Raw genomic sequence first — 14,966 nt, 5'->3', positions numbered from 1 at the left:
GTTGCTCCCATAGCACAGACTTGCTTTAGGCACTGGTTCAAGTCTAAGCAGGGTATGCTAATATATAGTTATATCAAGAGGAGATTTGGAAAATTCTAGCATAAGAATTACAGGGGGAGAAAAACACCCTCAAGAGCCTTTGGGGTCATCTGTGCATCAAGGCACCTTTGGTGGCAGAGAGTTAGCAGGGTAAAGTGCACACAGATGATCCCAGCAGGTGGAGCATGTTCCGTGCCTTGCAAAAAGAAGTAAATCCCCAGGGAATTTGTTTGACCTGTAGAGAAATTCCTTCCCATTCTAGTCTGACCCAAATGCATGGGGAAAATCTGTCTGCTGGCACTTGAGAAGTATCTTTGCATCATGGATCATTGTGTACCTTACTGGCATCTTGTCTGGTTTCTTCAGGAAAAGATTGAAGGAGACAGACTTGAAAGCCAAATTATCAGAGGAAAAAGTACCTTTCTGAACCCTGCAAGTAAGCAGCAGGAATTTTGAGTAGCTGTCCTAATGTACAACTACAGATATTATGATTATGATAAGGTGAGGCTGCGTGGCTTTGGAAGAGTGGATGACTAGAGGGCTTAGGTTTCAACAGGTTAGAAAAAGCATATCCCTGAAGAAGACATTGAGTCTTGTCCTGAAGGTCCCAAATGTCAGCAGGTCTTTTCCTAATAGTGTTCCAAACCTCATCTTTTTCATGTATAATTCTCCAATTTCTGGAGAGAGAACCTTCTGTGTATGATGGGTTTTGCCACCTCTTAAGTGTTGTGCCACAAAAGCAAGGCTATCAATCGCTTTCAGAACTGAAGGAGGTGGCAGTTCATTGGAGAGACCAGAGCTGAACAGCGAGCGTGATGGGCAGGTGAGTGCCAAGAATGGGGCAGTGTGGGAGAGAGGGAGGACATGGTCAGCAAGGAGGTGTAACTGGCAACACAGTCTTAACTGAAGTAGTATGTGTGTCTTGGAGTTATCTTTACTGAGCCTGGGATTCTTGTACATTGACCGCAGAGCCAAAGATCTATTGAAAATGGTTCTGGAGAAACAAAGTTCTGTATGAAGATAGCACCTGCTGGTCTTGCCTGCTGCTAGTCCAGGACAAGCAGTACTGCAACCATCTAGTGAAAGTCTTCTATCCAGATGTTATTTCAAACACAAAGGAAAGAAACAGAGCGATCTGATTCACTGAGCCAAAGGCAGCCTTCACCTTCCTCTCAGCTTGGCAGCAGTGCCTTTCAGGCCACCTAGAGAAAGTGCTTCTGCTGTAGAGGGCTGGCCTAGCCTGGGCATTTTTCCTTAATTTCTGTTGAAGAACCTTCTTCTAGGCTAGCGCTCTATTTAAGGGTGGTCTTGGGCAGACTTTTTTTGTGTTATTTCATCATGGAGCTGGGCCAGGACCTTAAAAGACCCATGTTCCTCATAGAACTGGGTCTTTGCAAGAGCAGTCACTGTGGGCTGTTACCCTAGAGGTGAAGCTTTGGATATGCCTCAGAGCAAATTAGTGTAAAAGGGACTCAAGGTGGAAGCTTGAGTTGGATCTGTTTACCTTACCTGTTCCTGTAGACTGTTTGCTCTCGTTTCAGCTTTCTACTTTGCTGGACCTTGTGGGCTTCTGCTGTGAGCAAACACCAGAGGTCTTGGCTCTCTACTATGATGAATTTGCCAGTTTGATTGAGAAGCAGAAGGGGAATTTGGACTTGAAGCTCCTGGTATGTTGCAGAGTAGTTTGAATTTAATCGCTTAAATGAATTCTTCAGAAACATGTTTGGTTGTTGGCAGGACAGAGTTGATGTGAGGTTTTCAGTCTAGTTTGAGAACAATTTTTCTTTTTTTTTTTTTTTTCTTTTCTTTTGTTTTGTTTTTTTTCCCCCTAGTCATGCTTCAGGTCCTGTAAGAGAGTGATCATATACAAAATCCCCTTTCAGCCCTCTCGGCTTTCCTTGATTGCGGCAGATTCCTCATCGTGCTTTAACAACTTCCTTTATGTGAACTTTTACATGACAACAGGGAAATCTTTTAAAGAAAATTAAATGACATTTCAGAGCATGCTTTTAAGATGCATAGAAAAAAAGTAGAATCTGAAAAAACTTTAAACTTAGTGTTGAATTTGGCTTCTGGTCAGACTATTAAGGCTATCTGATGCCTAAGGACTTGGAAGAGCCACAGTCATTTATAGTAGTAAATAAATAAACAAACAAATGGTATTTATGGTAATAAGAAGAGGTTTGTGAAGGCCACTGGACAGCTTTTTCTACTTGCTGGGAGCTCTTCTTGCCTGTGGGCTGTGCCAGCCAGGAGGATAGCGAGCCATCTTGGGGCCCAGGAGAGCATTGGAATTGATCACTCCTTGTGGCGCAGGTGCTCTTCCCACCTGCTGGTTACAGAGCAGAGGAGGGAAGGTGAGTAAGGAGCTGTGAAGTGCTGGCAGTCACTCCAGACAGCTCTGTGCCTAGTGCTAGAAATGCCAGTCTCCCAAGGTCCAGCTGAGTGCTCCAAGGAGAAAAAGCAGAGGAAGGAGAATTTCTCCTTTTTCCTTGCAAGACTGAAATGTAAAAGCAAGCTAAGGTTCTTCCCACAAATTTTGTGCAGATTTTTGGGGGTCTTTTCATTGTTTGTCCAAATGCTGTCACCTCAGTTACTTTTTCTCCCTTAATTGTTTCTAACAATGTAAAGCATGTGAAGTATGTGGCACACGTTGTGTGAAATAAAAACTTTGCCAGCACTTTGTAGCCATTTCATTCTGATTATCAGCTCTTAGAACAGAGAATCTCCCACGGCTCCTTTCCTCTTCCAGCCAGCTGCTCTACCTCTCTGCATCACTGTGGAACTTTTAGACGAGCACACACCCAAAGAGCAGGGAAGAAATTGGTTGTGCACACTTAGCAATGTTTCCTGGCTTTGTCTGTAAAGGCAGGTCTTGGCCCTCCTTGCAGGGAATGGGCTTCATTGCTGTGACTGTTCCAGGATAATTTTGCTTGGCTTTATCTTCTGCTTTTTTGCACTGCTGCTGTTGAAACTTTCTTCACTGAGCCCCTTTGCTGAGCAGATTTTTTTCCTTCTTTTATAGGAGGAGTTTGGGAAGAGTTTGGTGGAGGATTTTCCTAGTGACTTTGTGGTTGATCTGAGCCCCACGGTGGATGGGTATGCTAATCACAGGCTAAGTATTAGTAATGTTTCTGTCCCTGAGAACTGAGTTTGTCAGTAAGAGCTTGTCTGTCTGTCCTTGCAGTTCGTTCTTGTTCCCGGTGAAGTCCTTATATAATCTGGATGAAGATGAAAGTCAGGGAGCAATTGCTATTAACCTCTTACCATTGGTGTCGCAGAGTGAGCTTGGCAGGGTCACCGGTGGAAAGAGTAGCCAAAGTAAAAGGTAACTTTCACACTTAACTGTAGGATGACTGTGAAGGTAAAGGAATTGTTTCCATTTGGTGCGCTTCACTGCTGTCAGTCCTGCCTGCCAAAGTGCCTCATAAGGAGCTGGTCAGAGAATTTACCAGTTTCCAGTGTTCTTTTCCTTCTCTTGCTGTTAGACGTACTCGGACAGGTCTAGAGGCATTAGCTGGTTGGGACCTGGTGGTCTGTTTTGGCTCAGGCTGTTTAGGTGATCTTGGGTAAATCATGCTGCATCTGCCTTGTTTCCCATCTGTCATACGAAAATCGTAGCTCTTTCTTCCAGTGTTGTGGTAATATTGAATGCCATATTGAGATAGGCAGCTTTGAGGTGGCAAAATTCATATTTTGAGCAATGATTCTCAAATAGAGAGTCACTAAGGACTTAGTGTGTGTGAACAGTACACAATTTTTCTCACCTTCAGTTGTACTTGGACAACACAGACTGTGCAACAGAGCTAAACCTCAAACATGCAGCTGCAAGTGAAATTTGACTGAGAAATAATGGCTTTGTCTTTGGAAAATGGAACAGGAAACACGTAAGAAATAAAAAAGTCTGATTAAACAGTAAGGCATCAAAGTTACAAAGAATAAAAAGCTTTTTTTTAACTGGCACCTTCATATCCTGTGTAATTTATTGTCATAAGCTCTTGTTGATATTTTAGTTGTGCCTAAAAAGAAGACATGATCACTATAGAGTAAAATTCATTGTAACTACTTTACATGCATCTATAGAAAAATGTTTATTTTCCTCACTCAGAATGTGAGCAGTGGAATGCTACAAAACATTCAGGGAGGTTTCTTCACTGCTTGAAGTGGTGTTTTGCATGATTTCTTATAATTCCTTCTGAATTATTCAACTTTGATTTATACAAGAAATAAATCTTATCACATTTTTTCTTCATTATGGCCATTTTTCTGCCCTTATATGCTTTTCCAGAAAACTAGTGCTCACCTATTTATTTAACCATAATGGTGCATTTCTGCTCTGTGTCACTGGGACTTACAAGAAGCAAAAGAGAAAGCAGAGGCAGCATGGCATGGGGAGGACATAAGACATAATGGAAAAGTGGTGGGCATTCTGGAGGTATATAAACCATAGGACCCACTCAATTTAATTTTTCCCCTCCCTCCAGGGTAGTGTCACCGATGTGTCTGTCACCCTGTTTCCGATTGCTGAGGCTCTACACTGGAGAGCAAAACAGTGGAAGCCTGGAGGAGATTGATGCCTTGTTAGGTATGGGAAATGGACATTTTTTAGTCTGGCTGCCTTGTTCCTATTCCAGATCTGTGAAGGCTTCCTGCAGTTGTTGGAAGAATTGTGCAGTTTGTGAAGGAGGCTGAGGTGCTCTGTAGCCCACAAAGTAGAAGGGAGGCAGGGGAGACAGTTGCCTTGTCTGGGGATGGACTGACTGACAGGGCTTACTCCAAATAGCCATTGGAACTGATAAAGGCTTTGGTAAGAGACTTTGTCCGTGCAAAGACCAAAGGATGGGTAGCAAACACAGTCCAACATGTCCTCTTCCTGTTCTGTCCCAGGTTGCCCCCTGTACCTAACTGACCTGGAGGTTGAAGGGAAGCTGGACTCTCTATCCACGCAGGAACGGGAATTTCTATGCTCACTCCTGTTTTATGCTCTCAACTGGTTTCGTGAGGTGAGTAAAGCCTTGTCTGCAGGTTCTGGAGTGGCACTGAGGAGAAGCACTTACAAACACTAACCTTAGGCTTCAGGGGTGCAATTGTTGAAGGAGAGTCTTGCTGCTTAGAAACCTTCTCCAGTAGGGTCCTGGTGATCTCTCTCCATGTTCTTCTCTTCATTATCATTTATCCATTATACTGCTGTTAGCAGCAACTCTGCTTTCTTGGTCAGAGATTTTAAGGACTGCCTTGCTGATACGAGTTTTCCACCTCCTGCTCAGCTGCACTTTATACACACTGGCACATTTTGGTGTACAAAAATGGTTTTGCTGTTGCAGCGAGGATGCTGGGAACCCCAAATATGTGTCTAAAAACTGTGAGGTAATATGTTTCTAAGCTAGGAAGGGAGCATCAGAAAGAAAGGTCAGTCTCACCGTGCTGGAGAGCAGGGGAGTCAAGGGCATTGATTGTTGCCTTCTGCTTGGCATGTCCGAGGCCCTGCCTGCAGCACTGTGCCCAGGCTGGGGCTCCCATTGTCATTCTGGGTGAGTCCAGTGGAAGCCACCAGCCTGATGAGGGGCTGGGGAACATGGTGTACGAGGGGAGGCTGGGAGAGCAGAAGTTGTTCAGCCTGGAGAGGGAAGGGCAGAGCGGAGGGGATATTGTGGTCTTCCACTATGGTCTTCTGTTACCTAACAGAAAGATTGTGTTTCCAAATCCAGAGAAGCTGTGGGATTGCTTTTCTTGGAGATGCTCAGTGCTCCACTAGAAAAGGCTTTAAGCAACCTGTTTAGTTGATACTGCTTTGAGCAGGGTGTTGGACTAGAGGCTTCCACAGGTCCCTTGCAAACTTGGTTGTGATTGTTCATTTGTTGTGTACCTCTGTGAGCTTACAGAAGGGTTAAATGCAGTGCCTTCAAGCAGATTTGGACCATGTATTTGCTAACTGATGGTCAGTGGGAATGTTCCCTGCTGGGGTTATTCTGATAACATGAGCTATGTCAGAGTTGGTGCAATCCAGCTCCAGAGCTGGGAGTTGGTGCAGTTCCACATCCCCAGTCCTCCTTGTTTCTGCTCTTCTCCCAGGACTGTGTCTCTTCTGACAGACCTGGGAAGTGCCAAGGAGTCTCCAGAGCCATAAGCAGCACAGAACCTGACAATGTGCTGTCTGCTAACTTTTCTTCTTCAGTTAATATCTGATCTGCAGGTGTTGCTCTGTTGCTTTTGTAAATTGCACCAATGATGTCCACGTTCTCATGGGCTTCTGAAGAACTTTGTTCATGCAGTCTGGATGTGGTCACACAGGCTACTTGTGCTGTGTTGTGTGCTTATTCAGGACTTGAGAATGTTATTCAGAAAAGAAGTCGTAGTAAAGTGGGTACAAATCTCAATAAGTCAGTGATTTGTTTTGTATTTCTAGGTTGTAAATGCCTTCTGCCAGCAACAGGATGCTGAGATGAAGGGGAAGGTTTTGACTCGATTACAGAACATCACAGAACTGCAGAATGTGCTGGGAAAATGCTTGGCAGGTGAGCATGAATCATTTGTACATTCTGGGCCTGTGCCAGCTGTGAAGCGAAAGGGATTGGCTTAAACATCAATGGAGGAGGTATATATAACATATACTGCATTTTTACAGTGGCCTAAGAGTGCATGCACAGACAGCTATTGTTTTCTATTTGTCCAAGTCCAAACTGCCCTTCTCAGTCACCTCCTTGGGGACATCTCTTTGGCAGATTCTGTCAACTCTGCCTGGGAACAGAGTATGGTGGATACTGGAGTAAACCAGCCCTTATCCTAAGGAAACGGTGTGTTTCTCCAGTATTCCGGTTGTAACAAGCTGTTAAGGAATGTTGTAAGAATCGACTGCCTCCAGCTGCTCTAGGTCCATGAATTCCCCCTGCTGAGCTGCTGGAGCCCAGCATGGGTCTCTGTCCCAGGGCAGTGGACACAGCGACACAGACTGGCCCAGACAAGGTGCTGCCTTCAACAGCACCTACGTGTAGGACTTGTGTAAAACATAAGTACAGACAGCCAAGTTCCCGTCCTGCTTTTTAGCTGGTTAAGACTGAAGTTTGCTAGTGAAGGCACACAAACAACGCTCTAGAGTCACAAGTACGTGAACACTCAAAGAAGCCACAAGTACTGGCACAGCCCCTCTGCTCAATAGCCTGCCCAGATCCCAGGTCCTCTAATCTGCTCCACGGGTACCCTACTCACTGTCTATTCCAGCTTGCTGCTTGCTAGGAGACGTGTACACTCACACGCTTATCTCACAGGCGCAGGCTCCACAGGCAAAGTCTGAGACTTGTAGAGGTTCTCCCAAGACCTATGGCACCTTTAATTACTGACACAGAGACCCCCTCGCTTACTTCAGCAGCTGACACCCCAGGCCCAGGGTGGTCCAGCTCTAGTTGCTAGCCCAGTATTTAGTCACACAGGTCTCACTGGTAGTTGGCCTTTAGTCCTTGGAGCGTGTGCGTGCACATGCACACACAGAGGTTAGTGAGACTACATTGAAATGTAGTTAAGAAAAGAGTTAATAAGGAGATGGGACAGACTGCAGTGATCGGGCACAGGGTTCAGTCAGACAAGCGTACTGACTGGACAGTTCTACTGACCAGCAATACTTTGCTCATGGCCAGTCCTTTTTACACTATTTCTGCCCATTCCCCTCTTTGTTCCTCCCCACCCCACTTCCCTGCACATTCCTATATTAGTTTGCATAGTTCTACCCTTGCCCTCATCAGATATCCCAAATCCTCAAGTTCCTTTCTTTCCTCCCAGTTTATCAGTTAAAAAGTCCAGGTGTCCATTCTCAAAGCTGTGCCTGGAGTTTAATGGCCCATCGGTTAGAAACTGGAGACTTCTGATCATTGACGTTGTCTCCATTGGTTTGTGTCTGTCCTTGTTCATGGCTTCACCCTTTACTTATATCCTTTTACACTGAAAAGGTCTTTGATAAGACAAATGTGACGAAGAATACACTGTCACCTTCCACCTACCCTTACACACCAAAATAAAGTGCAGCCTCAGCCCCTTTCTGCTGCTCCAGGAGCACTACAAGGCCAGCGCAGAAAGGGCTTAGGTGTGCTAGAACAGTCCTTTAAAGCTTCACCAACACAGACAGATGTCCAAGGACAGCTGAGCACTTGTTACTCTCCCTTGCTGGAGGATTGCAAAGAGCTGTCATTCCAGTGCAGTGTGGACATACAATAAGGCTAAATGCACCTAAACATACAAGCAAAGGGACGTTCACCAGGATCGTGAAACGTATGGTACTTCTAGATAATGCATCTTGCCTGTATTTTGTCATCCAGGAGCTGAACTAACCCAGTTTCTACATTTTTTGGCTCTTTCAGCAACCCCTGGCTATGTCCCACCACCAGCTACTTTTGATTCTGAAGCCCGGGAGGCTGTGCCATCCGTTAATGCTGCTGGCCCAGGAAGAAAAAGGAATGGTAAAGAAAGTTTAAAACATTTAAGCAGACAGATGTGATGTGGGGTTTGACTGGCATATTGCGCTGCAGCCATGGCACTCGTGTGTGCATAAAGCACAGAATTCCTGGCAAGGTCTCTCTAGTTTGAAATCTTATCCAACCAACTCCTGTTGCACCTGAAGTAGAAGTAAAAACATTCTACTCCAAGCAGGCATTGGATAGTCTGTCTCCATGGGTGTGCTGATGCTTAGCATTTAACAGTGAAAATCTAGGGATTTCATTTACTGTTTTTACCTGTCAAAACTATCTTCTGCAGCAGTAAGTTGTTCTGCCTTTGAGGATTTGTGCAATTGTCTGGTACTGAATCTGTGGCTTGAGCTGCCTTGCAAATTCCTGACCTCTAGGCTGTACCTAACTGATGTCTTAGGAACCTTGTCATGACTCTGCTGCACAAGGAAATGCTTCCTTCATCCTTTCCCTCTGCTAGCTCCCACAGAGAAGAAACAGAACTTGCCTTTTAGTTTTTCAAGCTGAAGTAGATTTACTTTGTTCTCTCTGCCTCTACTTCTTTTTCTAGTTTAGATTAACATTTCCTGGGAACATGACTGCCTTTGAGCCAAAAGGGACAAAAATTGACATTCCATTCAATGAAAACAGCTGGAGGAGGCCACAGATTAGAGAGCCCTTTTCTCCTGTGCCAGACCCATTCTGCAGGGACTGGACCTGTCACGTAAGAGTGATAAAGGCGGAAGGAAAGCTATGACTGTGTTCTGCAGACAAGAGGAGGATCCATCGCTTTAGATACTTTATTTTGAAGGAGCAGAAGTGCTCAGCGTAGTAAGCGTAGCCCAGATGAAGATTCCTGAGCTTAGCTTGTCTTGCCTACAAAAAAATCAGTGAGTGCTGTGACCATAGTTCACAGCCTTGAGAGCACACAGTTTTGACACTGAACTTGCTCCTCCTTTGAGCGTGCAGCATCTTGTAGCTGAGCTAAATTAAATAGTTTACTGCTAACAAAGAGGGGAAGCCTTCACTCTCCCACTCACATCTGTACTCTTTTAAGTTGCCTGATTTCTTGCCCCATGTTATTACGTGGTAGTTATTTTGGCTATTTACTTTTTGCTGGGTTAGTTTTTTTGCTGTTTTAACAAGTTGACTGCTTAACCAGTGGTCAGTCTTCCTGAGTCAGTGCAAGGCAAGTTTCAGGTGTGTGTGGCTGGGAACATGAGAAAAAGGTAGGAGGAGGAACAGGACTACCCCTGAGCAATGAGATCAGCTCAAGCACTGTCATAAAATCTAGCCTAAGACTATTCCTCAAAGGAAAGGGAACAAGGAGCTCCTCAGGAGAGACATAACATACCAAATTCACTTTCCAGTCTGACTCAGAGGGTTTATTTATTATGACATGGAAGACCTCCTCCTGCCTGACTCTGTTCTTCCAAAGATAATGCAGTGAAAGATGCAGCTTCCTTGGTACTGTCTCACTTCATCTATGGCTGAGCCCTGGAAAGGATCACAGAGAAACAAAAGCAGAAGTCTCTGATGCTCATCAGCATAGCAGTTATAAAATGGCAGATGAAATTGTATGCCAAATGTTGCACTTGTTGGGGATTTCCCTGAGCATTCCCTTCTCCAGGTTGTTTATGAAGTTGAATAAAACTAGTTCCTGGAGGTTTAAATGGCTGATTCCATCTGAAAAGTCCACATTAAGTATTACCCTTTGCTGCTTCTCCTATAACAAGCTCTCAGTCCAAGAAAGCACTATTCCAGTTCAGTTCCTTAATAGTTTCTGGTGTAAAACCTTTTCACAGTCTTTTTGGAAATATAAATCTCTTCTGGCTAATAGGTCCCTTTTATTCCAGTGATACCAACATGCTGGCAGGCTAGTGATGCAAAGTTTTCCTTTGCAGAAGCCCTGCTGGCTTCTCCCCAACAGACTGTATGTCCATATGCTCAGTGATCTTATTTTTCTATCGTAGACAGCTCTGCCATTTTCCTAGTGATGGAGGATAGACTCACCAGTCTTTAATTCTCTGGATTCTTATTGGTTCCCTTTTTATTAAGAGGAATTATGTTCACAAGCTATTGGCCCTCTGGCACCGTGGCCAGCAGTTCTGAAATGTTGTATCTGAATTCTGCTGGGGACCTTTTGTGAATGTCACCTGGCCTTGGTGGCCTGTTAGCTGTCTGTTTGGTCTAATACATCACGTGCAGTTACTTGAAATCAATGTAGTTTCCTTGATCTCTCTGCTACGTAGCGTGTCAAGTATGAGAATTTCCCTACCATTGTCAGCAGTGAAGACTCTTGCAAGGCATTCATTGAGTTACTCTGCTGTTGGCTTGGCATCCCTGGAAGTCCTTTCTGTAGTTGTGTCTTACCTTCCTTTTCCAGGTCCTCTTCCTTTCTCAATACTGTGTCTGAGGAGGAAACATTGCATTTTGGTTCAATATTTTTTTAAGATGATGTCCCACTCGTTTTTGCAATCACTTCATAATGTTTAAACTACAGTAAGAACAGTGACGCTCACTTTAATTCCTTACTGTGATTTTATAAAAGAGAAGCTGGTTGTGGGGGAGCCCCAAATGCATTTGACTCTTTTGGACTGTGATCCTGGCTATGGATGGCACACAACCTGTGCATGCTCCATGCTTTCTTAGGACTGATCAAAGTACAGCCTGTGCCATTTCCCTGGCTGCAAATGCTGTCTATTGTTAAGTGCAGTGCAGCCTTTTTTCTGAAGTTGCTTTTATCTTTAAGGAAAGAAAAAAAAGACTGATGGCAGCAAAGCCGGCTCTGCAGATCGTTCTCCAGCAGATGACAGTTCTGAGGGAAATCAACCTGATGCTGAACTCTCTGAGCTGGAGAAGGTAGGTATATAACCCTGAGGACTTGCAGGAAAGACAGACTATGGAAGATGGTATAGAAGCATAAACAAAAGCTTTGAGAGAGGGATTGTTAATTTCAACTTAATAGAAAGTGGTTCAGTTCTGCTTTCTGACACCTGGCTCCCACCTGAAATCTCAAAATTGCTGGACAGGCCAGCCACTCTCCAGAAGGCACTGTGGCTCAGGGCAGTGCGAATGTGCAGGACTATCAATAATACTATTAGTTACTCTCTGGTTAAGACTATGGAAAGTTGCTATCTTAAGCCAGTGTCTCATCTCAAATTACTGCAATAACATGCCATTCCTAGACTCAGGTCAGAAATTGTGAGATGTATCTGGAAAATACAAACCCTAGTAAGTATCATGTATCTCCCACTGATTCTACTCTGCTTCAATCATGGGTGCTCATTTTGCAATTTTCCTTGAGGTATTTAATCAATGTGTTGTGTTCATGGTAAGGCCTGTTTAAAATTATCCATTTTCATCACAAGCTAAGAACCATTTCCCAAACCTATAACTAATGAATTATTGGGTTTTATTTCTTGTTCATCTGAATAACCTCTTATGGTATTGTCATCATGCCTGGAACGCAAGATGTGTGGTAGCTGAAAGAGAAATCAGGGAAGTGTGCCTAGCTTTGGTCTCAGCATCCTGGGGGCTGGGATCTCATAAGCATCCCACAAGGCTTCACTTCTGCCACTGCTGCTAATAAATGTTATTCAGAGTCCATTTTATCCATTTTAGCCAGGCAAATATGATTTTACTTCCCTGATATTGTACAGATATGGTAACTGAGTCAGATACGGTAACAAAGTCACTGAAGTTACAGAGAATAATCAAAGTCTCTAATAGTTCTGGGAAGGAATGTATCTAATATTTTTAAGTAGTTTACTATTATACATACATACATACATATATATATAAAAATAAACTAATTACCTAGAGTACTGGCTCCAGACTAAGCCTTAGATACTGTGCCATGCCTGGGACAGCAGAATACAGAAATCCTATTGTGAGCCGTGTGTAACATACACCAGCTCCCACAACAAGATTGTGTGGAGTGAATCTCTAAGAACTGAGATTGTCAATCACAGGCAGCAGAGCATCCCATAGTTTGCCATCCTGGCATTTATCAAAGGTAAAAACATCTGCTGTCATCTTTCATGGTGCTTATGGTGCAAGTCCAGAATGGGTTTCACAATGGCCACTGATTCACAGAAAGGAGATAGCAAAGCTTATTCCAGTTTCCCAAGTATTTTTTTTTCTAGAAAATTGTTAGTGACTTGTACGGTCCAAAATGAAAATGCTTCTGATTCTATGTGCTTGTCTCTCTGCTAGCTACCATGAGTTATTCTTAGTCTTTTTTTCAACCTGACACAAGATTTAGAAATCTGCATGAAAGAAATAGCTTTATTTGAGTTAGAAAGTCTTATAGTCTTGCAGGTTGCAACCTTAATTCTGCCATTTACTTTTTAGACTGCTGCTGAGAGAGAGGCAGGAAATCCTCTGGCATGGCTGCAGAGCTATCGACCATACTTCCGGGAGTTAGACCTCGAAGTGTTTACTGTACTCCACTGTGGGCTGCTGACAAAGTCTGTCTTGGATGCAGAGATGCATACAGAGGTGAATAGAACAGCATAAAACCATATGGATAAGGCTTTGTGTAGCTACCTCCCTCAGAGGTCTTGGCCCTTTCTGTTCCATTAAAATGGACAGAAGATTGATGTTAAGATATGTTGGTCTGGGGCTGTGAGCTAGGTGCCAAGAGAGAATTTGCCCTGAAAGACACCAAAGTACTTCAAGGCACTGAGATAAGAGGACTTTCCTGAGAACAGCAGAGGTGTAGTGTAACAATGTTAAAACCAAATATAAATGTTGCATAAAAGGAACAAAGATACAGCATAACATGTTTAGACCTAATGGAAAGAAAGGGGCTTTCGTATTGAATACTGCTGAGCCCTAGGATGTTAAATACACTAAAAGGTGGCTTGCCTTTTAGAAAGAACCTGTGACATTTAAGTAAAGCCCATGTTGCAAAAAGGCAAGTGTCTCCAGGCATCAGCAGATCAGAAACTCAGCACAAGTGTGGGACTGGTGTCATGGATCTGCCTGCAGTGGGCAGGGACCTGTTCATCATCTGGGATTTTATGTAAAACTACATTGCTATGGATGTGGAAAGCAGAAGTGTTTAATTTCGTTACACTCTTTGCAGACAGGCTGTGTCGATCTGGAGTCTGATTTTGTTAGGCTACAGTAAGATTCATAAAATGTGAAAAGGCCATGGCAGGCTGGAGTACAGCCTGGCCTGCTCCAAGGACAGCTGTCTGTGTGTGCAGGTCACAGGCCAACTGGAAGACTGTTTGACAAGTCTCTTGGGCTATGTGGTGTTATTTTAAATTACTTTGACTATTACTCAACTGGTGAATTTTGTGATTCTTTGGGCTTAAACCTGTCTTTATCCTTAGAGGCTTATTTTCAATGTCAGTGTATATAAATTAGTTCTCTCTCAGTAGTAAAGTGTTACTGACATTGCCTCAGCTATGTTCAGAGCACCAGGTTTTCTTCATGCTTTGAGTAACCAGAACCAGTGCCCCATACCTGCAATGGGGGAGGCATAAAACCCTAACATCTACTAAATAGGTCCCTGGCTGAGGTTAACTAAGCCAGGAGTCATAACTGGAAATGGAGGGGGGTGAACATGGGCTTCAAGGCACTACAGTTATGTCTGGGACCTGGGATTCAGCATTCTTGTAATTGTAGGCTTGTGAAGTTGTGCAGCTGGGGCCTGCTGAACTCTGCTTCCTTCTGGATGACCTGTGCTGGAAGCTGGAACACGTGCTGACTCCGGGCTCCACCAGGAGAGTGCCCTTTCCAAAGGCAAGTACAGCAGCAGCCAGTGGGTCTAGACCTGGGCTTGAGGCATCAGTGGTCTCCAGGCCTTTCCCGAGAGAAATGTTGTTCAGAATTATTTTCACCTAACAGTTAAATGGAAGTCTGATACCCAACTGTGTGTCAGAGCAGCACTTGCTCTTTCAAAAGTCTTCTGTACCACTTCCCTCACTGAAGTGTTTGCAGCGTTTGGCTCTCTGCATGTCTCAGGGAAGGGTATATAACTGAGGGAAAGCCTTGTAGCCTCAAAACTCAAGTGACCGTTTTCCCAGCCCTCCCTGGGGAGATTGGCTCTGCTGTTCAAGAAGCAGCTCAGGTTAGGCAGACCAGGTAGCTGCTGCATCCAACAGAAGTTATCGCATCTGTGTTTCTGCTTTTTCTGCAGTCCTTAGAAGAACACCCTGAGCGCAGTGACTCCTTGCATTTCTGTCTGATGCCTTCAGGAGGAAAATAAACGTGTGGCTCGTTGCATTAAACTATGAGAAATACACTACAACCTGATGGACTCTATCATATTCTGAGTTCTTTCCTGTCTTTTGAACTTAAATCCTATGTGCAGAGACAGCCTTCTTTTAGAGTAAAATATTGGACTCCATGATCTTAAAGGTCTTTTCCAACGTAAATTATTCTATGATTCCATAAAAGAGCTGCGCGTCACATCAGTTTTATTCTTTTCATTGAATGTCATCCACTTGTTGGTGCTGGTTGTTCAGCAGAAGCCAATTT

At 44.0% G+C, this 14,966-nt stretch overlaps 1 protein-coding gene across 1 annotated transcript in view; it reads left to right on the top strand.

The window, feature by feature from the left end:
- The window catches only part of FANCD2 (FA complementation group D2), a 53,549-nt gene that overhangs the window by 22,163 nt on the left and 16,420 nt on the right, over positions 1–14,966 (top strand). The window contains exons 20-30 of the mRNA XM_040592258.1: positions 802–862; positions 1,581–1,706; positions 3,065–3,138; positions 3,227–3,367; positions 4,524–4,624; positions 4,927–5,042; positions 6,446–6,554; positions 8,388–8,486; positions 11,224–11,333; positions 12,828–12,974; positions 14,112–14,228. Coding sequence (XP_040448192.1) covers positions 802–862; positions 1,581–1,706; positions 3,065–3,138; positions 3,227–3,367; positions 4,524–4,624; positions 4,927–5,042; positions 6,446–6,554; positions 8,388–8,486; positions 11,224–11,333; positions 12,828–12,974; positions 14,112–14,228 — 1,201 coding nt within the window. The remainder of the gene's footprint in view (positions 1–801; positions 863–1,580; positions 1,707–3,064; positions 3,139–3,226; positions 3,368–4,523; positions 4,625–4,926; positions 5,043–6,445; positions 6,555–8,387; positions 8,487–11,223; positions 11,334–12,827; positions 12,975–14,111; positions 14,229–14,966) is intronic.

This window comes from Falco naumanni, chromosome 4, assembly GCF_017639655.2.
Source record: "Falco naumanni isolate bFalNau1 chromosome 4, bFalNau1.pat, whole genome shotgun sequence".
NCBI lineage: Eukaryota > Metazoa > Chordata > Aves > Falconiformes > Falconidae > Falco > Falco naumanni.
This window is presented reverse-complemented; position numbering and strand designations above follow the sequence as displayed.